The 24,942-nt window shown below is 43.3% G+C and overlaps 1 protein-coding gene across 1 annotated transcript in view; it reads right to left on the bottom strand.

Moving 5' to 3' along the window:
• DUSP10 (dual specificity phosphatase 10) overlaps nt 1-20,812 on the bottom strand; it is an 84,771-nt gene extending 63,959 nt beyond the window's left edge. The window contains exons 1-2 of the mRNA XM_089685040.1: nt 20,671-20,812; nt 11,225-12,077 (exon numbers count right to left, since the gene is read on the bottom strand). Of these exons, the coding sequence (XP_089541166.1) occupies nt 11,225-12,029 (805 nt within the window). The 5' untranslated portion in view covers nt 12,030-12,077; nt 20,671-20,812. The remainder of the gene's footprint in view (nt 1-11,224; nt 12,078-20,670) is intronic.
• Nucleotides 20,813-24,942: the final 4,130 nt, after the last annotated feature.

Below are 24,942 nucleotides of genomic sequence, written 5' to 3' on the forward strand. Positions count from 1 at the left end.
GAGGTATACGCGCCCGGCGCTCTGTCCTCGCTCACACTCATAGCAGCTAAAATTGAAAGGCCGGGGGGGTTCTCGCAGATCTCTGGACAAGTAGAAAAGCTAAAGAAAATTGGGGTGCTGCCTAAAGAGTACCTGTCATGGATAGATTTGAAGCAATAAAAATGTCTGTATGAAAATATGAATGCATGGAGGAGTACAATGGTCTAAATTTCATTCTTGATGCGTCCTCTGTATTCGCCAGTGATCCACCTCCGCCCATGTGACATTAGATGCTGTCACTTTCCGACCTCCGATTGGTCAAAATGCAACTATCCACACCACAGGTGCAAAGATTGACTGCCAATCAATTAAAGCCCAACTCTGGACTTTTTAGTTTGTTATCGATAGAGCTGGGAAGGGTTAGCATGTGCACTAGGGGGCAGCAGGTACCTAGTTTTCTCAGGTACCCTCTCCCACTGGAATTGCCTAGGCAATTCCACCAGAAGTTCTCCCTCGCCCACAACCTCTTGGGATATGTCATAGGTCCAAGGAGGCTGCAGGAACATTCACAAGGTGCAGCTTGACTCGCACATGTGCAGTGGAAAGCCAGCTTCTGGGGACCTGAAGACCAGCAAAGAAGCAGCCCGGTGAAGTTGGAGCTAGATCCCTGGACAGCTAAGTGTCCTTTTAGTAAAAGTAAGCAGCTAGAGTATTTCTAGTTTCTGAATGACTCCAAATCACACCACACGTGGACCCCTAAATCCACCAGTAGCAACTTACACAATTTGTTGACAACAAATTCAAACAACAAATATAAAAAATACATATAAAACATAAAAATAACAAAATTAAATTCTCCAAAAGTCCCAATAAAGAGTCCAGAAATTGTGAACACCTCTGATGTGCCCAGAATGCCCACTTCAGTGTTATCTCTTCAAACCATCCACCATTGGTGAGCACACAAAGCCTCCTACTAGAATGTATTGACCCTCTGTAAATCGAGTGGTCAAATGGCACTTGTTAAATAAAGCTTTCAAACTCTTATGTGCATCCCAGGTTCCACAACCTTCACAGAACCTTATCAGCTCTCACAGGTTCATCTGGGCCACAGTTTCATGTACCTGGATGTTACACCCCATCATCAGTAGAGGCATCCAACGCCCATGAGGCCAGGATCCCTAGCGCTCAGGCTTGTTATTGTGTCTCGGAGTCGCACATCTTCGTACCAACCCAAACTAATCGGAGGCAAGCGCCGCCAAGGCCTCACCATTCATTGTGATGCTCATCTCTGATTGATTTGGGTGTGGATGAGCCCTTAGAGAAAAGGTTGTATAGTGCCGGTGAGGGCTGCACGGTGGCCATCGCTGGAACGAGGAAGAAGTGATTCATGGATCATTCACTGATCAGTGTATTCTGACAGTATAGGAGCCAATAATATAGGAGTTGTTGGAGACTGGGGACATGCTTCAGGAGACAGTCTTGGGACTAGAGACACATTACATGAAACTGCTAGAAATCACTACTATAATAAAGCAATAACACACATTAGTGTCTGCAGTGGCTCTGAGTGCTGCACAAAAAGTGCCAAAGGGCAACATTCTGCCGTTGGGCCGCAGGTTGTGCACCGGGGGTATAAAGGAGTAGAGGTTATCTCACATAACACAGTCTGTAATCAAGCTAAAGATTTTAAATGAATGTGTATATTGATCAAATGGAGGTTTTTACATATGACCCCGCTATTAGGCCTTTAACAGCGGCATCTACAAAATGAGCTTTCACTATGAACTGGCAGCGCGGTTTTTGTCCTTTAGTTTTTGCAAGCTCCATTGCAAAATATGATGGCACCGAGTATGACAGGTCACTGTCACAGGCTCATCCGGGTGTCACTAAATTGGATCGTCTTGTTCGGTGAAACTAAAGCAGGCCGGGGTGAGTTATATTTAGAGTGTGTGGCCTGCAACTCAAGTGAAGTGTCTCCGAAAATGTAAAAGCACTGTATTATCTGTACAGTCACTGCGCTTTTCATCTCCTAGCAATTGTAATATCATTTATAAGCTTTTAAAATAAAACAGAAAGGGATTTCTTCACACTCAGTCAATACCGCAATATACAAAGAACCTATACAGCTTCAGTATTGGAGAGCGGAACAGGGGTCTCCAAACCACAGCCCATGGGCTATATCTGGCCTCCTACCAGATTGCAGCTAAGGTCAGGTAACCCCCGCTGTGCTGTGAGCAACCTATCAGTTGGTTGCTGGTACAGCCGGCGTCCTAGACGTGCTTGCCCCAGCAAGAGGACACAACTTCCTTCTTCCTTACCTGCCCTCCCCCACTTCCGGCCCTGCCGCTAACAAAAACTATGGTCTCGCTGTAAGGAGTTTTAGGGCAGACCACTGTCATGCAATCTAATGTAAGGGGGGCTCTGATGGGGACACTAATGTATAGGAGAAATCTGAGGGAGCTCCTAAGGTGGGCTCTGATGTAAGGGACTCTGATAAGAAGCCTGATGTGGAGGAGGGGCCCTGATGGAGGCTCTGATGTAAGGGGGGACTCCTAAGGCATGCTCTGATGTAAAGGGGATTTGATGGGGACCCTGATGTAAGTTTTTTCTTTTTTTTTTTGTAATCATATCAAAAAGATCCAAGTAAATATATTCATCTTTTTTTGGGGGCCTGCAATTATTTGTAAAACATTTGATGTGGACCTCTTTCTGAAAAGTTTGGACACCCCTGTAAATATGGAAGATTGAAGATGCACAATATAGCCAAGTGTTTGTTGACAACTGACCACCACATCTATAAGAACTTCTTGGACATCTCATTCCAAAATCATGAGCATGAATATGAAGTTGGCTCCTCACCTTGTGGCTATCACAGCCTCCATTCTTCTAGGAAGACCCTCTATAAGATTTTGGAGTGTGTCTTTAGGAATTTATCCCCATTCAGCCAAAAGAGCATTTGTGAGGTTAGGTATGAATGTTGGATGGATCCACCTGAATGCAATCATTTGGAGAGCTGTCCACATACTTTTGGCCATATAGTGGGTGTGATGGTCAGGTGTCCACAAACTCTTCCTTATACAGTTGTGTTCAAAATAATAGCAGTCAGACATCACTAACCTGATCAGTCACTGTTTTTGGTAGAAATGATATTTCTACATGGCAAATAATTTACTAGCAGGTGTAGTAGAGTAATAGAAATCCAACAGACCCGACAGTCATGACATGCATGCTGCTGATTCTGTGTAATTGAATCACTAATTGAAAGGGGCATGTTCAAAATAATAGCAGTGTGGAGTTCTATTAGTGAGGTCATTCATTATTTGAAAAACAGGTGGCAATTATTGCCCTTATTTAAGGAAGGAAGGCAGCAAATATTGTACATGCTGGTTACAGTGCATTTCTCTCTGAAATTCTGAGAAAAATGGGTCGTTCCAGACATTGTTCAGAAGAACAGCGTACCTTGATTAAAAAGTTGATTGGAGAGGGGAAACATATAAAGAAGTGCAGAAAATGGTAGGCTGCTCAGCTAAAATGATCGCAAATGCTTTAAAATGGCAACCAAAACCTGAAAGACGTGGAAGAAAGTGAAAAACTACCATTCAAATGGATAGAAGAATAGCCAAAATGGCAAGGACTCCGCCAACAATCAGCTCCAGGAAGATCAAAGAAGGTCTAAAGTTACCTGTGAGTACTGTTACAATTAGAAGACGCCTATGTGAAGCCAAGCTATCTGCAAGAAGCCCCCGCAAAGTCCCACTGTTGAAAAAAAGACATGCTGAAGAGGTTACAATTTGCCAAAGAGCACATTGACTGGCCTAAAGAGAAATGGCGCAACATTTTGTGGACTGATGAAAGTAAGATTGTTCTTTTTGGGTCTAGTGGCCGGAGACAGTTTGTCAGACGACCCCCAAACACTGAATTCAAGCCACAGTACACTGTGAAGACAGTGAAGCATGGTTGCGCAAGCATCATGATATGGGGATGTTTCTCATACTGTGGTGTTGGGCCTATTTATCGCATACCAGGGATCATGGATCAGTTTGAATACATCAGAATACTTGAAGAGGTCATGCTGCCTTATGCTGAAGAGGAAATGCCCTTGAAATGGGTGTTCCAACAAGACAACGACCCCAAACACACCAGTAAACATGCAACATCTTGGTTCCAGACCAACAAGATTGACGTTATGGAGTGGCCAGCCCAATCCCCGGATCTTAATCCAATAGAAAACTTGTGGGGTGACATCAAAAATGCCGTTTCTGAGGCAAAACCAAGAAATAGAGAAGAACTGTGGAATGTAGCCCAATCATCCTGGGCTGGAATACCTGATCACAGGTGCCAGAAGTTGGTTGACTCCATGCAACACAGATGTACAGCAGTTCTCAGAAACAGTGCGACTACAACTAAATATTCATTAAGTGATTCAAAAGAAAGCAAAATCTTCAAACATTTTTCAGTTTATATAGTGAATGTTTGAGTTTGTAAAGAAGAAAACAAACACTGCTATTTTTTTGAACAGTCTAATATTCACTTTTCTTCAATTTTTTTTAGAGGAACAACACAAATTTGATCTATTTTTCTTCATGTTTTGATTTGGAATAGAATGTGTAGTGTTCCCAATGCATTTGTGTGTATGGAAATAAAAGCTATTAGAAGGATTTTGAGCTTTATTCACTTTTTTCAACACACTGCTATTATTTTGAACACAACTGTATATAGTAAATTTAGGCAAAGACTTCTATTCTCCAGAAATTCTGTGCCAGAGGCCGATGTGGGCATTACATGGTTCAGACCCTGGATTTTGGTTGTGGGCCTTTCCTCTATGTTCTTGGATTACTTAGAACCAATTCTAATGAGCAAAAAAGCAACGTTCCACCTCCCTACCCTCCATAAACAATTGCACTGGGTTTTTTTTTGGCCCTGCTTTGTGCAAACAATTACAGCACCATATAAGACATGGGTGGACAGAAAGGAGAGGGGAGAGGTGTTGATGGCTCACACCCAGAACATGTGTGGGAATAACAATATCCAATATGTGCAGTGCTTAATCCTCAATGTGTATGTATATCAGAAAGTTATTCCGCAAAAAAAAAACATGACTTATTCCCTATTCACATCTGAGCTTTTCTTGGGGAATTTTCAGGTTTGAGCATTTCTATTTTTGCCAATGGAAAGCTGATTACTAGATGGCTAGTTATGTGCATTTTCAGGTATTTTTCAGCTGCTCCCATGAAAGTATATAGGAATGGAAAATGAGCTCCCCAAAGAAGCTTTGTAGTGTAATGAAGATTTAGACCCTTTGTCAACTTTTTTATGCTGTCTGTGTCCCTGCATGGGAAATTTAGCGCTGTATTTTTTCCTGGTGGCCATTGTCACTGAGACAGAAAGTGATGGAAAATTCAAAAACTTTAAGTTGTCACCAGAGCAAGAGATAAAAGAAGATTCACCACTGGGGACACCTTCTTCAGTGACAAATCTCTAAAGCTGGCCATACATGGATTGAAGTTCAGCCGATTCAGCAGGGACTGGACAAATTTTGATCCATGTATGGGCCAGTTGGTTGTACAGAAGTCAGTCTACTGGTCGAGGTCTGTACAACCAGCATGCTGGGAAATTACTGCACAATCAGTGCCACTGGCTACAGCTGATCAGTGTATACGGACAGCGGGAAAGCCTGCAATAGCTCAGAGGGAAGGATTTCCTCATCCACATAGAGTGTGTGAATGGGGAAATTGAGTCATTTTTTTCTAATTCAACGTGCTAGTTGAACAAAAAAAATGAATCATGTGTGGGGTGCTTAAGATTCTGTTTACTGAAGAGATTTCCTTTCATCTCCTGTAGCATTTCCAGAGGGGGTTTTAACCCTTCTGTTTGTAAACACCACATTTGGCAAACTTTGAAGGCCCCCTCAAACTGAATGGGTTAAATAAATGCTTATTTAGCTAAAGTGGAAGTAATAAGTACTGATACTTACCTTATTCCTCACTCACGCAGGCTTCCTCCTCTTTCTGTACCTTGCCCACAGAAGCAGATTCACTTCGCTGCCCAGCTGGTCACAGCTCTCTGATATCATCAAGTACAATGCAAGACCAGCGTTCATGGAAGACTGGGATTGACTTAAAAGGGTTGTACACCTTTGTTTTATTAAAATAATAAACAGGTTTAAAGTTACCTGCTCTGTGCAATGGGGTCCCTCACCGGCGTTCTAGGCTCCTCCTCCTCTCTATGTGGAATCTGCTTCCTATGGTGGTACACATGTGGGGGCACTAGCAAGCTGTGCTGTGTGCATCCATAGACAAACACAATGTGGCTCGGCCCCGCCCCCGCTCTCTGCTCACAGGATTTGATTGACAGCAGCAGGAGCCCATAGCTGCCCCTGCTGCCTCTCTGTCCTGTGAGACAGGAGAGAGACACTACAGAAGGGCACAGTAAAGACTCAGGTATTTAGGAGGTGAAGGGGCAATACAAACACTGGAACATTTTTTTCTTTAATGCAAGGAATGCATTACGGTTAAAAAATGTTTTCCCTTTAAAACTATTTTAAATATAAAGTTTTTGCTTTAAATACTTTAATGAATGAATGGGGACACGGTGCAGAGCAGTGAACAGGGTGAACCCAGATTCAGAGGAAATAAATAGACACAAAGAAAAAACAAACCCGACTAAGACCTCAGGCATACGGATGTGGCTAGACATAAAATATGCCTAGCGTAAAACACATCTGATGCTTCTGTACACATGACATACTGTACTTTTCAAGATTGTTGACACCTAAAAAGAAAAATACGTTGTACACATATGTGCGGGTAAAAGCAAATTCATCGAAGCATCTGCATTTACACAAGTACAGGGGTGTACAGCCGTTAACTTCTATGGCCAACTGTATGCCCCTCATGTGGTCCCCCAGCCGTATTTCTTACACTAGGCATGTTTTATGTCTGAATACATCCGCGTGCATGTAGCCTAATACATTTGTCATTGTGGCCAATTCCTCAACTTAGATACAACTCTGGTTCAACGACCACTAACAGCCCATCAGGAATGGGCACAGCTGCATTAAAGCCCAACTTGATGTCTGTTTCAGTAATCACACATGATGTAAGGGGAAATCTCCTCAATATGGACATAGACAGCAATAAAAACATGGCAGAGGTTCTTAAAGCCCAACTCCCAGAAACTAAAAATGTAGTTGTGCCCCCACTGCAAGGGTTATTAGCTCTTTATTGTCCAGGGAAGAGAACAAAACAGTTTTTCTTACCTGATTCTCACCTTTCCCAGTAGGTGGCGCTCCCGCTTGCTATGCCCTTGGGCTATCCCTTTGGCGTCTTCCTGTCCACTGCAGGGCTATGGACCCTGCAATGGTCTTGATGACGTCGGGACCCTAGACCAGTACAGCATGGGGGATAAGAAGCTGCAGGGTCAGGTCTAGCTGCAGAGAGGAGTGCAGGAGCAGGTAACAAAATCTTCTGTTTTTATTCTCCTAGACCAGGGGTCTCCAAACTTTCTAAACAAAGGGCCGGTTTACGGTCCTTCAAACTTTGGGGGGGCCGGACTGTGACCAGTGGGAGAAGAAAATGCCCTGGTGTCAGTGGGAGTAAACAATGCCTCATCATTGATATTAGGGGGAGGAATAGTGCCCCATCATTAGTATCAATGGGAGAAATAGTGCCCCATCGTTAGTATCAATGGGAGGAATAGCGTCCCATCGTTAGTATCAATGGGAGGAATAGCGCCCCATCATTAGTATCAATGAAAGGAATAGTGCCGCATTTTGGTATCAATGAAAGGAATAGTGCCCCATCATTGGTATGAATGGGGGAATTGTGGCCCATCACTGGTGTCAATGGGAGGAATAGTGCCCCATCATTGGTGTCAATGGGAGGAATAGTGCCCCATCATTGGTGTCAATGGGAGGAATAGTGCCCCATCATTGGGTGTCAATGGGAGGAATAATGCCCCATCATTGGTGTCAATGGGAGGAATAGTGCCCCATCATTGGTGTCAATGGGAGGAATAGTGCCCCATCATTGGTGTCAATGGGAGGAATAGTGCCCCATCATTGGTGTCAATGGGAGGAATAGTGCCCCATCATTGGTGTCAATGGGAGGAATAGTGCCCCATCATTGGTGTCAATGGGAGGAATAGTGCCCCATCATTGGTGTCAATGGGAGGAATAGTGCCCCATCATTGGTGTCAATGGGAGGAATAGTTCCTAATCATTGGTGTCAATGCGAGGAATAGTGCCCCATCATTGGTGCCAATGGGAGGAATAGTGCCCCATCATTGGTGTCAATGGGAGGAATAGTGCCCCATCATTGGTGTCAATGGGAGGAATAGTTCCCCATCATTGGTGTCAATTGGAGGAATAGTGCCCTATTATTGGTGTCAATTGGAGGAATAGTGCCCCATCATTGGTATGAATGGGAGAATAGTGCCCCATCATTGTTGTCAATTGGAGGAATAGTGCCCCATTGTGGATGTCAGTGGGAGAAACCATGCCACAGTGTTGCTATCAGTGGGAGGAATAATTCCTCCCAGTGGGAGGGCCAGATAAAAACAAGCAAAGGGCCCCAGTTTGGAGACCACTGTCCTAAACCAAAACAAGCAATTAGCCCTTGCAGTGCAGCTCAACCCTACTGAAAGGGATAATTTTGCAGTTGCCCTGGAGTTGGGCTTTAAAGCTTCCACATTCCATCCAAAGCAAAAAATTAAAGTGGTTGGAGAAAGAAAGTAAAAGAAGCAAATTCTCTCATCTGTTAGCCTGTGACCAGAGTTAATGAACTTTTAGGACCGGAGCTGAATGACGTAAAGCAGTTTATTTAAAGTGGATCTGTTTTTGCTGAACTTATGAAGTGAAACATTTGGACAGAAGTCATCCGGCACAGAAAATAGCATTCCGGCACAGACTTTGCTTACCAATATAAACAAGGAGGATTACACAAGGGTCAAATAAACAAATGTTTCCCCAACACTGATGTATCAGTGACAGAAGTCTCTTCCTTTTTCCCAAATTAGCCCAGCAAAAAAAACCCAAAAAAAACAAATGCACAAAATCAGCAAGTAAAGAAGAGGAAAAATTATTTAAAAAGCGGGAAAGGAAATCTGGGGTCGCAACACATAACAGAGGCATTAATGCTGAACGTCAGTCAAATGGCTAAATACATACAGTACAGTAGATGAAATATATATAATGGAGCTGTTTATGTGCCATATTTGCATTTTTGTCCATCCAGTCCTGGTATTTACACAGCTCTGCTACAGAGCACAGCACTGACAAGGTATTTCCTTTGGCTTTCTCTGGATCAACTAAGGCTATAGGATTATAACTTTTTTTTTCTAGGATTGAACTGGATGGACTTTTGTCTTTTTTCAGCCAGACTATGTGTAAGGGACCTGCAGCAGTTAAAGCTGAGGAACTTCACCCATATTTTTTACCTCCCCCCCCTCTTACTTGTTATGGGTTGTCCTCAATTCAGGTGCACAATTGACCAGTGGATCTAGCATTGTTGCTGTGATCCACTGCTCAGCTGCCATAGACTTGGTCCCATGCTGCCATCTTGGTCCTCCTCAATCATCAGAAACTGGCTACCTTTTTCTGATTCAGGCAGCCTGCCCCCAATGACATGCACTAGCTCCGTGCATTGGCCACTGTATTCCCCTGGTCCTGCAGCCTCTTGGTTATGTGACGGGAATACCTAGGAGGCTAAGGGAGCAGGAGCACGCCATTCTCAGATAGGCAATAATAGCAGAAGGGCGCAGGACCATACAAAAAAAAAGTAAAGCAATCCATAAAATAAAATAGTGGCAATTTGCTTTGCATAGGGAGGAGGGAGTCTAAAGAGACAAAACTTGACCTGGAGGAAGAAGGTCCACTTGAAGTAACTTCCCCACCCCGAGCTTATCTCTCTGTCACTCTGCTCTTTCCTTCAATGCTCCTTTCACTATTGCACAAGTGTGTGGCTCCATGAGCTGCTTTCCCTTCTCCACCCTGAGCTCTGCTGTATAAGGGACTGCAATTAGAGGATACCAAGTCAATGCCATCATAGAAGAACAGACCAGACATCCCATCTCCCCACAACCAACTTATTTTCCTTTTGCACTGGTTTTGCCAAGTGTCATTGGACCGTGAACTTTGTAGGCACCATCAGATGGGAGGTCTTCCAGCCAAAGCTCAAACAAGTGTGGGGTGCAGTTAGTGAATTGGTGGATGGTGCCACCATGCAATCAGGAAAATAAGGATCTTTACCAGCGCACCTTGGTATAGTGATAATCTTACCCTTCTTCTACATAAAGCAATGAGCATCACAGCCCAATTTTGGGACCTCACAGAGGTCAAGGCAGAGTAAAAAAGGAATCCTGCAAGATCCCGAAACATCAGCCTCTAATGCCTGTTGCTTTATGTGAATAAAGGGCAAGATTATCACTATACCAAAGTATGCTGGTGAAGATACTTATTTTCCTTTCCACTGGTTTTGCCAAGTGTCATTGGACCTTGAACTATGCAGGCACCATCAGATGGGAGGTCTTCCAGCCAAAGCTCAAACAACCCCCAGCAAACTCTGGAGGAATCCTAGAATTCCACAGGATGGGAATAGCTGCCAAGATTACATTCATTGTTTAGTTAGGCCCTCACAGTTCTTAGCAAATGTAAACATTGTGAAGACGTTATAGAATCTCACTGTAGCATGTATGGTCAGTTTCAGGCAAGTGCAACCTATTACAAAGTTGCTCAGAATGAGGACTGGGGCCAGCTGAGGACAGAGCAATACAACTGAACCAACCCTCTAAAGAGGACCTTACATTATGATTCTTGTTCAAGTTCTTCTCTAATAATGCATTTTTACTCTACACAGACAAGATGGTACTGTAGACCATGTGACCATTTCCATGGAAGGTCCACCTAAAGAAAACCTTTGTTAAGAGAAAAAAGGGGGCTGCTATTACTGCCACCTCCTTTGAATGCTATTTGTATGACTCTCCTATTGACTCTGCAACTTGAGTGACTTGAGTCACTAACCAGGTCAGGACAAGAAAGTCTGAAGTCCTTATTGCATTTTATATCTGGGTAATTCACCCAAAGTAATACAAGAGAAGTAGCCTGACAACCAGGCAATTAGCATCCGCATAATACGACGCCAAAGATGAAGGCCTCTGTGTTCCCCTCAGGAAACCCTTCCTTTAGAAATGGCTGATTTTAATATAAAGCAACTCATAAACACATAACACAACTCATAAAAAATATTACCTTTTAGCACCAGAGGTTCTTTTCCTTCCCTTTTCAGTGACTCCAAAACAGTATGGAGTGGCTGGGAGGGTATAACCCGACTTGGTTCATTGGTATTGTCATCGTAAACGATGATCTCTTTGGAAAATATCCTCTTGAACGAGTCCTTGCCTTCCCTGCATGATATTAAATCCAACACCGTGATTTTGCCCTGTTGTAGCCTCCTCCTGCTGATCTTGTCGGAGCAATTAATGTGAACAGCTCCCTGAATATGGCTTTTATTGTACTCCATGAAAGGTCGGCAGTCAATGATGACAGGGCCCTGGTTGGGCAGGTGGGTTTTGCTGCATTTTACTATCTTCTTGGCCAAGTCATTAGGATAGATGATCTTAATGTTGGCAAACTGTTTGGTAGTGCTAGACACTGGACTGCTAACTCCACCAGATGGGCTTAGACTGGCACTGTTCTCATTATTGTTGACCATTTGGTTGGACGAGGAAGCAGTGGAGGGTCCGGCAACACTGCTGGTAAGAGTGGTGCTGCTGACGGCCTGGCTCTGAGTGTCCTTGTCATACGATGCCACACTGCAACAACTGGCACTGCTACATCCGCAACCCAAAGAGCGTGCAGACCCGTTGGAAGAGGGCATATACGTCAGATTGGCCGCGTTTAAGGAGACAACACTTGCGCTAAGTAGGGACTTGCAGCTGCCACTCACCGTGGCGCAATCAAGGAAGGAGGAGTCAATGCAGAGGTTAAGTTCTTGCGGTCTCACGGGTCTGGTTAATGCCACAATAACCCTATCGTCTAAGGGCGATGGAGGCATGAGTAACCCCAGAGGACTGCCAAGTCAAGTAGAATGGTAGGTCATGGGCTGGAAAACATAGAATCACGTTATTATTATTATTCATTTATAATACATCAATACGTTCTGCAGCATTTTACAGAGAACATAGGACCATTCTCACCAGTCACCTCCCCTGAGAAGCCTAGCTTTGGTCCTTTGCCCCTGAGGAGCTTACTGTCTAATGATCCTGTCCATAAGTAATGTGTTATATAATATCCATGTACCACTAAAGAGCATACAGTGTATGTGTATGTCAAGGCAAAATAAAAAAATATATATATATACAGAGTGCATTTATTGAACACACACATTTCCCTCTAGCTTTATCCATTAAAAAACGCTGCAAGTGCATAAAAATACTCTTTAATCTGCCAGAAATCCAATGAACTCCTAACTTCATGTTTGAGCTGACAACACTGCACTCAAATCCCAAGCAGTGTTGTCATTGTCAGACATGCCTGCAGGGCTACAAATTTCAGCATATCCCCCTGTCCCTCTCTACACACTTATGGGTTTCTTTCCCAGTACAAGATTGCTGATGCCTTGACACCCAAGAACCTGCCATCACACTGTGGGGTAGATTTACTAAAACTGGAGAACTCAAAAGCTGATTGGATACCATGCACAGCTGCACCAGATTCTAACTTCAGCTTGACAATAAAACCTGGAAGCTGATTGGTTTCTATGCAGAGCTGTACCAGATTTTGCACTCTCCAGTTTTAGTAAATAAAACCCAGTGTTTGTGGGCAAAGGGCTCTTGTAGTTGTAGTTCTGGGAGTGTGCCTATGTCAATGGAAACTGACCTCCAACACAATGTCACCAGGCTACATTTCTTGCTATGGAAACAAACAAAAAAAGAATTATGCTGGGGAATGATCTAAAGGGGGAAAGGGAGGTTTGGGGGTAAATTTTGGTCATGCTTGGATATGAACTTTAAAATATAACCTTATTTAAGCATATCTAAACCAAAGAATAAAAATGCAATATATTGTAGGTTACCAATCCTTAAATGTGGTGGCTGCATTAGATTTCTGTTTTTAGGCTTTTTTCCTGTACTTTCATCTGGTGATCCAGCCAGTATCACACTTCCTGTCCCTGGGTGACTACATTCACTCAACCACTGTATCTATGGAGGAGCGGTGTAGTCACCTTTGGACTGCAGTATTGCCAATTTACCCAGAGAGTGGTGTTGGATGGACTAGTAGATTTAGATGGACTTACTACTACATAAGTGACTGACAAATTAACACCAAACTCCAGCTAACACTTTTTAAGCAACATTTACGGTATTTCCTTTTGGGATAAACATTTTACAGAAATGAATAAAAGCTCCCCTTTGTAAGCACCCCTGTGGCAAACGTTTTGTCTTAACCCTCTAACTGCCACTGCAAGTGGACAGCTTGGTCTGTTAAAGGAAGCTGAAAAATAACAGACTTCCTGGCTGGATCAACTGGTAATACAACTACAATATGGGGATTTGGGGGGGTTTCTGAAAAATAGAAACTGCTGTATAAGGCTAGGATCACACCTATGTGTTTTGCAGTGCATTTTCAGATTTGTAGAAATGCACTACAGTCCATTTAACATGATTTCCTATGGGTCACGTTCATATCTGTGCGTTTTCAACCGGTGCTTTTTTTTTGAAAGGGTCAGGGACTTTTCTGCCTACAGCAGATTGTGTTTTTGGTTCAATAGCCTTTAATGAAAATGCATAAAAAATGTTTTGGTGTGTTTCCTGCATGACAACAGATACCTCCCCCTAACAACATTAACCCATCTCAAAAACGCAAAATGCATTACAAGGGCATGTGAAAAAATGCAAAATGCACCAGAAAAACACATCAACCGCAACCTACATAGGTGTGAAACTAGCCTTAATGCTCATGAAAGATTACATCTTATGTGTCCATTTTCTTTTTGCCCAGAGATCTATTTTAAAATAATCATACCAATGCACATATACTCCTTGACCAGTAATTGTCCAGTAAGTGCCCGATCATACCGATGGGATTCCTGGTGCGATTTGAGAATTGAAATCGCATCTAATGAATGTGAATGCCAGTGTCCTAACATGTGCAATTTGCTGCAGCGTTATTTGTAAAGTAGTTCTTGCATCACATTTTCTTCAGTTTTGTTGGGATTTCACATACATAGAATAAAATGGAAATCGCGTTGCAAGAAATTGTTGAAAATCTTCACAAGTAGAAATAAAGTCTTCAGAAATTGCACTGAAATTGCACAAAAAATGGCATGATTTTAAATCGCAGCAGTGTGACCGGTGACTAAAAATATATTTCTGTACTGCCAGCAAATGTTGCAAATTCACACAAACCTGAGTAGAACAGACTCCATGCAAGTGGTATTAGTGGGGCTGATTTACTAAAGACAAACAGACTGTGCACTTTGCAAGTGCAGTCGCATTCATTTTCCTTAGTAAAGCTAATGTAATAAAGCTTCACTTTGTAAAGAATACCCAATCAGCTCAGGGAAAATTAAAGTGATTCTAAAGGCTTGATTTTTTTTCCTTTAAAATAACATACACATCACACTTACCTGTTCTGTGTAGTGGTTTTGCACATAGCAGCCCTGATCCTCCTCTTCTCGGGTCCCCTTCCGGTGCTTCTAGCCCCCCCTTCCTTGCCAAGTGCCCCCAGAGCAAGTTGGTTGTGCAGGGGGCACTCGTGCGTGCTTGCTCCCACCCGCCTTTGTGTGACTATGGGACACACAGAGCACGGCTCAATCCCAGAGCTGCTTTTATCGTGCACATCGCTGGATCGGGATCAGGATCAGCTAAGTATTAGGAGGGCTGAGGAGGGAGCTGCACACTGAAGGTTTTAAAAAAAAAAAACACTTTTGTTAAAAAACCTTCAGCCTTTAGAACCACTTTTTTAAAAAAGCCTTTTTTCTTGCACATGATTGGATGATGGAAATCAGCAGAGCTTTATAGAATTTACTAAGCTCTGGGGAAAAGGGGTGCAACTGTACTTGCAAAGTGCACAGTCTATTTGCCTTAACTAAATCAACCTCAGATTTTAAAGCTGAACTCCGGGTAAAAATTTAAAGTTACCCCTGCAGAGAGGTTTGTAAGCCAAATGCCACCCACAATCTGAAGAATCAAGAGAAGAGCACCCTGCTGGGGGAGCGAGGAGTAATGGAAGTAAAACTGCTGTGATTGCGCCCCTTAGACCCAAAATGATTATTTAGCATTTGCAGTGTGAGGGGAGCCCAAGTGCAAGGGGAAATGTATTTATTTATTTCAGGCATTTACACAGCACTTTACATACTGCACATTCACATCAGTCCCTGCCCTTGAGGAGCTTCCAGTCTCGCATGCATACTTACACTACCTACACTAGGGCCAATTTGGACAGGAGCCAAGCCATCAACATATATTTGGACTGAGCCTGGGTTCACATATATGTGGTGCGGTATATCGCATGTCATTTGCACAGGTACCGCACTGCATTCCTGTGCAAATCACATGCGATTTGTGTGCGGTGTGACTGAAGCCATACATTTTGTATGGCTCTAATCGCACAGCACCCAGACCAAAAACGTGCAGGACCCTTTTTTTGGTCCGCACTAGAACCAGATTGCATGGGTATTCACACCTATGTGATCCGATTCTGCACATCGCACCGAGTTTTGCGGACCAATTTCGGGGGGTTGTTAACTTAACATACATACCCGCAGCGCTTCGCATGAACGGGGTGCGATTTCTGATGCAGTGCGGAATTCACACAGAAAATGCTGTAAATTCCGCACCGCATCAGTGTGAACTAGGGCTAAAAGAGGAAACTGGAGTGCCCAGAGGAGATCCACACAAGCACAGGGAGAACATGCAAACTCCATGCAGTTAGTGTCCTAGCCAGAGACAGACATGTTAACCACTAAGCCACTGTGTCACCAGTAACTTTCCATTTTACCAAGAGTTCAGATATAAAACAAAATTGTCCCATTTCGACAGAGCAGCAAAGCATTTCTAAAACTCCGGAAAAGAACAGAATAATACCTCCTAGGGGTAGTTATATCAGATATTTTATTTTCTTCATTCATTAAATCTGAACTCCGGCCAAAACTATAAACCTAAATGCACCCTAATGAAGCATGCCCCATGTGTCCAGGCTGCAGCGTTAGATAGAAATTCTGACTTTTGCTCACCCCCAGTCAACTCCAAACATCTGGACCCATTAGGACCCGTTCACTAGGCCAGGGGGCAGTAAAAGCTGGTGATAGAGCCCTAGTTTTACCACCCCCTCGTTAACCACCCCCCTGGAGAAGGGCACCTAGGGCTGTACACATGCTGCGGTTGCGATGCTTTGTTTACAGAAATGAAGCAGCATGTCACATTTGGCAGGCTGAACCCCAAACACAACCCATTTATAGGTATGGGGTCAGCCGCAACCACCCTACCACCATCTGTAATGCATGTGGATGCAGAACAGTTGTGTTGCACTTACACTGTTAAAACTGTCAGCAAGGAGGCCACACATAGCCTCTTCACTGAAAAGCGATCCACCGTGGAACTGTCACATGTATGAATGAGATTTCTAGCTAGACTACTCTGATCCAAGTGGGTTTCTTGCACTCCAGCTCCTCCATTCAGTAAATGCCTTGTAATCTTTTCAATGACTACAGGAAGAGCAGATGAATTTCACAATCTCCCCTCTTCTAATCACAGAGCACCTTGTATTATTTGAAAAGAATGCAAGATGTTAAATGAATGGAGGAGCTGGAATGCTAAAGAGATCTCATAACTACAATTGGATGTGTAACTCTCAACAATGGATGTTTGGCGCTGACTGCACTGTACGGGGGGGGGGGGGGTAAAAGCCAGAGATGTACATAACATTGCAGCCTGGACACACAGAACACCTTCATTAATGTGCGTTTTGTTTTTTAGTGCACTTGTTAAACAATGGGGTTGATTTACTAAGACTGGAAGAGGTCAAAATCTGGTGCAGCTGTGCATGGTAGTCAATTAGCTTTTAACTTCTGCTTGTTCAGCTAAGCTTTGACAAAATAACTGGAAGCTGATTGGTTTCTATGCAGAGCTGCACCAGATTTTGCATTCTCCAGGTTTAGTGAATCAACCCCTAAAGTTTCTGAGTTCAGATTTAAAAAGAACCTGTGGCAGCTGCTATCATAAAAGGTGCAGGTTCATCTCATCTGTCATCCGATCATTCATCATCCGATCATCCATCATCTAATCATCCATCATCCAATCCTGCCTTCATTACTTGGTGAGTCACTGACCCATAACAAGAACTCTGGCCGGCAGTTCAGATTTTTCTCAGATGTCCCTGCCATGCTGACAAATTTTATAATACCGAGGAGACAAGCAGACAGAAGTTGGGTATATTACCCTGCGGGCAATCAAAATATTAGAGTGTCTAATCTTGCCTAATGCCATCTGAGTTTGTACATGTGATTCAGCATCTATGAAGAAAATGTACTAAGAAATTCCCAAGCAACATTTGAACATTCCTAACTGGATCCAGTAGTTGATTCAAGAGCCTGTATATAGTACGTATATTGTCAGTACATGGGCCTATAGGTTATAATATTGGATATAATGGATATATTGCAATATACTAAAATATACATATATCATCTACTTCTACATTTACACAAACCTCTCTTTGCATTCTTCTATCATACTTTAAATGAAGGAATGTTCATGACCATGAAAGTTCCAGACGAAAGTTTTGTCTAGTGCATGAGCATTGCAATAACTTTGATTTTTCAAAGGGCCTTATACACTGCAAGATTTTTTATCATTTATCCTTAAAAATCATCAGCGACTTATCGTCATCAACTGTAACAAAATTGATTGATCATTTCAAGGGTGGTGGGATTGTTTCTGAAGGAAAATCTAACCCATGTGGTGTGTATACACACTTCAGGAAACAATTATTTGCTTTTCTGATCAATCTCTCTTGATAAGTAAATATTGTTCGATATAGACGGTCTTGTGTATGGTTTAGATCCTAGCTGGATGGCCCAGCAATTCTATCCAACTACAGTATCTATCCTGCTATCTTGTGTGTATAAATAAATATATTTATATATTAATTAATGTATAATTAATAGATATATATATTTAATAATTTTAAAAAATATAATATATATTTATTAATTTAAAAAAAAATGTATAAATATATTTATTTATACACACAGGATAGCAGGATTGATACTGTAGCTGGATAAAATTGCTGGGCCATCCAGCTCAGATCTAAATCATGCACATTACTGTCTACATTGAACAATATTACATCACTTAGATCAAACACATATTTCCATAGATTCTTTTTCACTTTTACATGTTTTAGCATTTTTTCTTATTTTGTATGTATATATATATATATATATATATATATATATACATACACACATATATAATAATATGTGTGTGTGTTCAAAACATTTATATATATATATATATATATTTTTTATATATATATATATATATATATATATATATATATATACATATTGTGGAAGAAGAGAACTTCCATTTTTTCCAACAAATCTGGCATTATATAAATATATATATTTACATACTGCCAGATTTGTTTGAAAAATGGAAGTTTTCTTCTCTTCTTGCATGGTGATGTAAGTCGGAGATTGCTCACGGTTTATTTAACTTAACTAAGTCTTTTTCAACATTCAGGGCAAGCGGAGAGATAACTAATGACTCGGGTTTTTTATGGTAAGGATATACAGCTGCTAAAAATACCATCAGCGGACGTGCTCTGCAGCCCCTGTCATGCTAGCTGGAATAAAACGACCCTTACCAGACCTCCATCTCTGCATCAGCCATGTCCCCCATCTACAGATCTGCTAAATACTGGCCAGGAATGGGCAGCCGGGGTCTATGTGTGTTACAGATCTGCTAAATATTGGCCAGGAATGGGCAGCCGGGGTCTATGTGTGTTACAGATCTGCTAAATACTGGCCAGGAATGGGCAGCCGGGGTCTATGTGTGTTACAGATCTGCTAAATATTGGCCAGGAATGGGCAGCCGGGGTCTATGTGTGTTACAGATCTGCTAAATATTGGCCAGGAATGGGCAGCCGGGGTCTATGTGTGCTACAGATCTGCTAAATATTGGCTAGGAATGGGCAGCCGGGGTCTATGTGTGCTACAGATCTGCTAAATATTGGCCAGGAATGGGCAGCCGGGGTCTATGTGTGCTACAGATCTTCTAAATATTGGCCAGGAATGGGCAGCCGGGGTCTATGTGTGTTACAGATCTGCTAAATATTGGCCAGGAATGGGCAGCCGGGGTCTATGTGTGTTACAGATCTGCTAAATATTGGCCAGGAATGGGCAGCCGGGGTCTATGTGTGCTACAGATCTTCTAAATATTGGCCAGGAATGGGCAGCCGGGGTCTATGTGTGTTACAGATCTGCTAAATATTGGCCAGGAATGGGCAGCCGGGGTCTATGTGTGTTACAGATCTGCTAAATATTGGCCAGGAATGGGCAGCCGGGGTCTATGTGTGCTACAGATCTTCTAAATATTGGCCAGGAATGGGCAGCCGGGGTCTATGTGTGCTACAGATCTGCTAAATATTGGCCAGGAATGGGCAGCCGGGGTCTATGTGTGCTACAGATCTGCTAAATATTGGCCAGGAATGGGCAGCCGGGGTCTATGTGTGCTACAGATCTGCTAAATATTGGCCAGGAATGGGCAGCCGGGGTCTATGTGTGCTACAGATCTTCTAAATATTGGCCAGGAATGGGCAGCCGGGGTCTATGTGTTACAGATCTGCAGCATACAAGGAGTTCTTCTGCTAACGCCAAATAACATCAGCGTACAGGCCAATTCTTTTTTTTTGTCTTTTTTTTTTTTCTACGGAAATCTCTTGCAGAAGACGTTCCGCCAAGGCATCAAAGCCAAGCCTGGCCCGATTTTTGCTCTCTGAAAGTTAAGCTATGCAGACAAGCGAACAGACCTGACCTTCCCTCAAGTCCCTGACAGTCCCATGTCCCTCCATGCATGTTAACATTCCCTCCCAGCGCACGGCTTCATGTGCATTGCAAATGGTGCTCATGTGACCCACAAGGGCAGCTTTGATTAACACATTAAATTTATGCCATCCCTCCAGCCAGGCGGCGGTTAAGTTCCCAGCACATCCCTTGTCAAAAGTAAGCCTGGAAATATCCGCATTCATGCAGCAGGAGCAGCCTGGATGGTCCTGAGCGGAATATTGCAGCTGCCATATATCTTGGTTACAAAAAAAAAAATGATTCCAATAAATCAGCTGGCGGGGCCCAACCCCCGGGCGATGTGCTAGGCTTTGAATGCAAAGCAGGCGGTGAAGTAGGAGAAGGTTAATGGCCAGAAATCTCAGATACTAAGAATCTCACTGCAGCAGACATGCTGTCCAGAGCCTGAGCACACCCCTTGGAAGTCAGATGTGGAGGTGCAGCCACTGTCCTCTGCCAGCTGTGCTGGGACTACAGGTCTCATCATCCCCTGCCTGGGGTGGGCTGGGACTTGTAGTGCCACAGCAGCTGGAAGAGCCACAGGCTGCCAGAAGACTTCACAGAAGCAATCAGGTGCCTGGGGAGCATTTAAAGCATAACCCCCCCTCCTCCTGCAGGCACTTACTGTTCTGAGAGGTTCCTCCAGCCGTTGGCTATCTTCCTGCCCCTATTGATTTATCTCTCCGGCTTCCATTCACTCGGCTCCATTGACGTGCAGCTGCAACACACTTACTTTCTTTTTTGCACAGAGTAATGAAAAGATTCGGAATGGGCGTGGCCACAGAGGTGACTGACGCTTCACTAGAACAGAGCGAGGGCGGGGCGGGCGGGGGACGGCTGGCTCCCGGTGGGGTTGGATTGGCTGGGGCATGGGGGAGGGGGCGTGGCCCGGAGGAGCGAGCCGCCGGGTTCTCCAGGACGGGGGTGCTGATGTCATTGTCAGCCAATCAGGGACGTCACTCATCAGCCAGACCGAGCCGGAGAGAGGCAGCTGCCGGCTATTTATTTACCTGGAGGATGGATGGAGGAGACTCGGGCATGAGACTGAGCGATCTCAGGCTGGCCATACACGGAGCAATCCATGAGCGATCAGAGGGAGAGCATACAGAGAACAATAGTGAACGCAGCCTGGAGATCAATCATTAAAGTGATATTAACCACTTGTCCTCCAGACTGGGGCAGACTGAGAACTCATGGGGCCCCCGGGCAATAGGTGATCATGTGGCCCCTGTGTCCTCGCCCACACTCAAACCACACCCAAAAAAGCCTATGAAAGGTACCAGGGGCATCTCATGGGGCCCCCCGCTGACCTTAGGCCCTCAAGCAGTGCCCAAATGCCTCCAGAGCATTTACCCCCCTTCCTGTCCAGGCCATTATTTGCATTACTTTGACAATTGTACGGTCATGCAATGCTGCACCCAAATGACATTTACGTCCTTTTTGTCTCATAAATTGAGCTTTCTTTTGGTGGTATTTGATCGCTGGTGTGTTTTTTTATTTTTTTGCGCTATAAGCAAAAAAAAAAATGACAATTTTGAGAAAAAAACAATAGTTTTGACTTTTTGCTATTAAACATGTCCAGTAAAAAAATTTATGCCAAAATGTATTCTGCGATGTCTTTGCTGAAAAAAAATCCCAATACGTCTAAATTGGTTTACGTGAAAGTTATAGTGTTTACAAATGGCGGTGTAGATACTGGGATTTTTTAATGGCGATCAGCGACTTATAGATGGACTGTGGCGGGTATTCTGACACTGGAGGGAACTGACTGCCACTGACATCCCCAATACAGTGATCAGTGCTAATAAAAATCCCAGACACTGTACTAAAGACACTGGGCAGGAAGGGGTTAACATCTGGGCGATCAAAGGGTTAATTGTGTGCTGGGAGTGTTTTACTAGCCATTTACCCCCCTTCCTGACAAGGCCATTTTTTGTGTTACGGCGCTGTGTTACTTTAACTGACAATTGCGCGGTCATGCAACGCTGCACCCAAATAAAATTTACATTCTTTTTTTCCCCACAAATAGAGCTTTCTTTCAGTGGTATTTGATCACCTGTGCATTTTTTAATTTTTGTGCTATAAACAGAAAAAGACCAAACAATTTTGAGAAAAAAAACAATAGTTTTGACTTTTTGCTATTAAACATGTCCAGTAAAAATAAATTTAAAAATCAAATTTCATATAAAAAAAGGGTAAAATGTATTCTGTTACATGTCTTTGCTACAACAAAATCCCAATACGTGTAAATTAATTGGTTTACGTGAAAGTTATAGCGTTTACAAATGGCGGTACAGATACTGGAATTTTTTTTTTTACTAGTAATGCCGGCGATCAACGACTTATAGTGGGACTGCGGAGGGCATTCTGACACTGGGGGGAAACTGACTAACTGCCATTGACATCCCCAGTGACACCAATACAGTGATCTGTGCTAATAAAAAGCACTGGCACTTTACTAATGGCACTGGGCAGGAAGCGATTAACATCTGGGGCGATCAAAGGGTTAACTGTGTGCTGTGTTTTACTAGGGAAACATGCTGCTTTGTATTGCTCTTCTGTGCAGACAGATACAAAGCAGCCAATTTCTGCTGGCAAGGGAGAGATCTGTATTGTTTACACACAGACCTCTCCCCTGTCAGCTCTGCCGACAATCACCGAGTCCCGACAAGAATCGGTGGCCAGGACCCGGTGATTGACATGCTGAGGAGTCAATAGCGGCGCGGGTAGAGAGCGCACGCACGCCCCCTACCCAGGAATACAAAGTCGCATATATACACACACGTGATTTTGCACATCCCTGCCTCCCTGTTGCAGTACTTCTGTTATAGCGCGGTCGGGAAGCGGTTAAAGAGGTATTAGACCCCAAAGCAAACATATTTCATATTGCAGCTTACCAATTGGCGGCTGCATTCATTTTGTTTTTCATCAGAAGAAGCTGTCCTACAGCTGTAACAGTTACAGGGAAAAGACAAACCATTTACCACTGATGGGTGCTTACAACCATCAGTTTTTATTGATTTACCCCCCTCCCTGACCAGGCCATTTTTTGCATTACGGCGCTGCATTACTTTGACAATTGCGCGGTCATGCAACACTTCACCCAAAAGAAATTTACGTCCTTTTTTTTCTCACAAATTGAGCTTTCTTTCAGTGGTATTTGATCTCTTGTGCATTTTTTATTTTTTTTGCGCTATAAAAAAAAAGACTGACAATTTTGAGGAAAAATCAATATTTGACTTTTTGCTATTAAATATGTCCAGTAAAAAAATGTAAAAAATCTAATTTCGTCATAAATTTTTGTTAAATTTATTCTATGACATGTCTTTGCTAAAAAAATTCCCAATACGTGTAAATTAATTGGTTTACGTGAAAGTTAAAGTGTTTACAAATAGTGGTATATATACTGGGATTTTTATTTTTCATTTTTACTAGTAATGGCGGCGATCAGATACTTATAGTGGGACTACGGCGGACATTCTGACACTGGGGGGGAACTGACTTGGTGTCACTGACATCTCCAGTGACACCAATACAGTGATCAGTGCTAAAAAAAGCACTGACACTGTACTAATGGCACTGGGCAGGAAGGGGTGAACATGAAAGACGATCTGTGTGCTGGGTGTGTTTTACTAGGGGGCGGTGTCTGTGTGCTTCACTGTAATCACATTGCTTTGGATGGCTGTGCTGTGCACAGCCATCCAAAGCAGTGTGCCTGAGCTAACAGGTAGGAGAACTGTTAAAAAACAAAACAGTCCTCCTCCCCCTTGGAGACCCTTGGAAATCACCAGGTGCCGATGAGTAATCACCGGCTGGGACCCAGTGATTGACAGCTGCGGCCGCGAATGGCGGTGCGGGTACTCGCACGCCCCACCTACCAAGAAATGCAAAATCACGTATATATGTGTGATTTTTTGCACCCGTGCTGCCCTGTAGCAGTATTTTTGCTATAGGGCGGTAGGGAAGCGGGTAATGTTAACCACTTGCCTACCAGGCACTTCTACCCCCTTCCTGCTCAGGCCAATTTTCAGCTTTCAGCGCTGTTGCATTTTGAATGACAATTGCACGGTCATGCAGTACTATGCCCAAACTACATTTTTATCATTTTTTTTAAACAAATAGAGCTTTCTTTTGGTGGTAATTAATCATCACTGGGGGTTTTATTTTTTGCTAAACAAACGAAAAAATGATCAAACATTTTAAAAAAAAAGTTTTTCTTAGTTTCTGTTATAAAGTTTTGTAAATAAGTGATATTTCTCCTTCACTGATGTATGCTGATGAGGCAGCACTGATGGACACTGATAGGCTGCACTGATGAGCACTCCCAGGCCACCAACAGCCTCCCCAGCACTTCATCTTCCACCCCACTCTCCTACTAGCCTGACTCTCCCATATTTATGGGTTAGCCTCAGCACACTACAAGAGCCTCCAAGCCTGGGATGAGTTAGATTCCCAAAAACACACAGATTTAGGTCTCCATCTCCTCCACCCACTGGCTTCTGGAAGCTTCTATGGTCCTCCGGAACCAGGTGGAGACGATAGAGTCCTCAGCCTGACCTGCAGTAACCTGGCCTAATTACAAACTCACACAGTTACCATGAGTCAAACCATAATAAATTTACCTACACTAACACTAGTAGCACACTAGAGGGTGCTACATGCGCATGCAAAAACATGACTTTACCGCATTTTTTCTGCTGCTTTTTTCCTGTAAGGAGCCTACAAACAAAACTAGTTGCCTCACTGATGGTACCATCAAATGCTCTGACGAACAATGTTTCAGAATTTTTTGTATATGTTTGAAAGAAAATCTGTGTGCGGCCAGCTTAGGAGTCAGGAATGGTGGGTCCATGATCAGCAATGTTCTGCCTTTGAAAAAAATACCCTTTGAAGTGAA

This window comes from Staurois parvus, unplaced genomic scaffold (assembly GCF_062004578.1).
Source record: "Staurois parvus isolate SC_StPar_1 unplaced genomic scaffold, SC_StPar_1.0 ptg000362l, whole genome shotgun sequence".
In the NCBI taxonomy this organism is placed as follows: Eukaryota; Metazoa; Chordata; class Amphibia; order Anura; family Ranidae; genus Staurois; species Staurois parvus.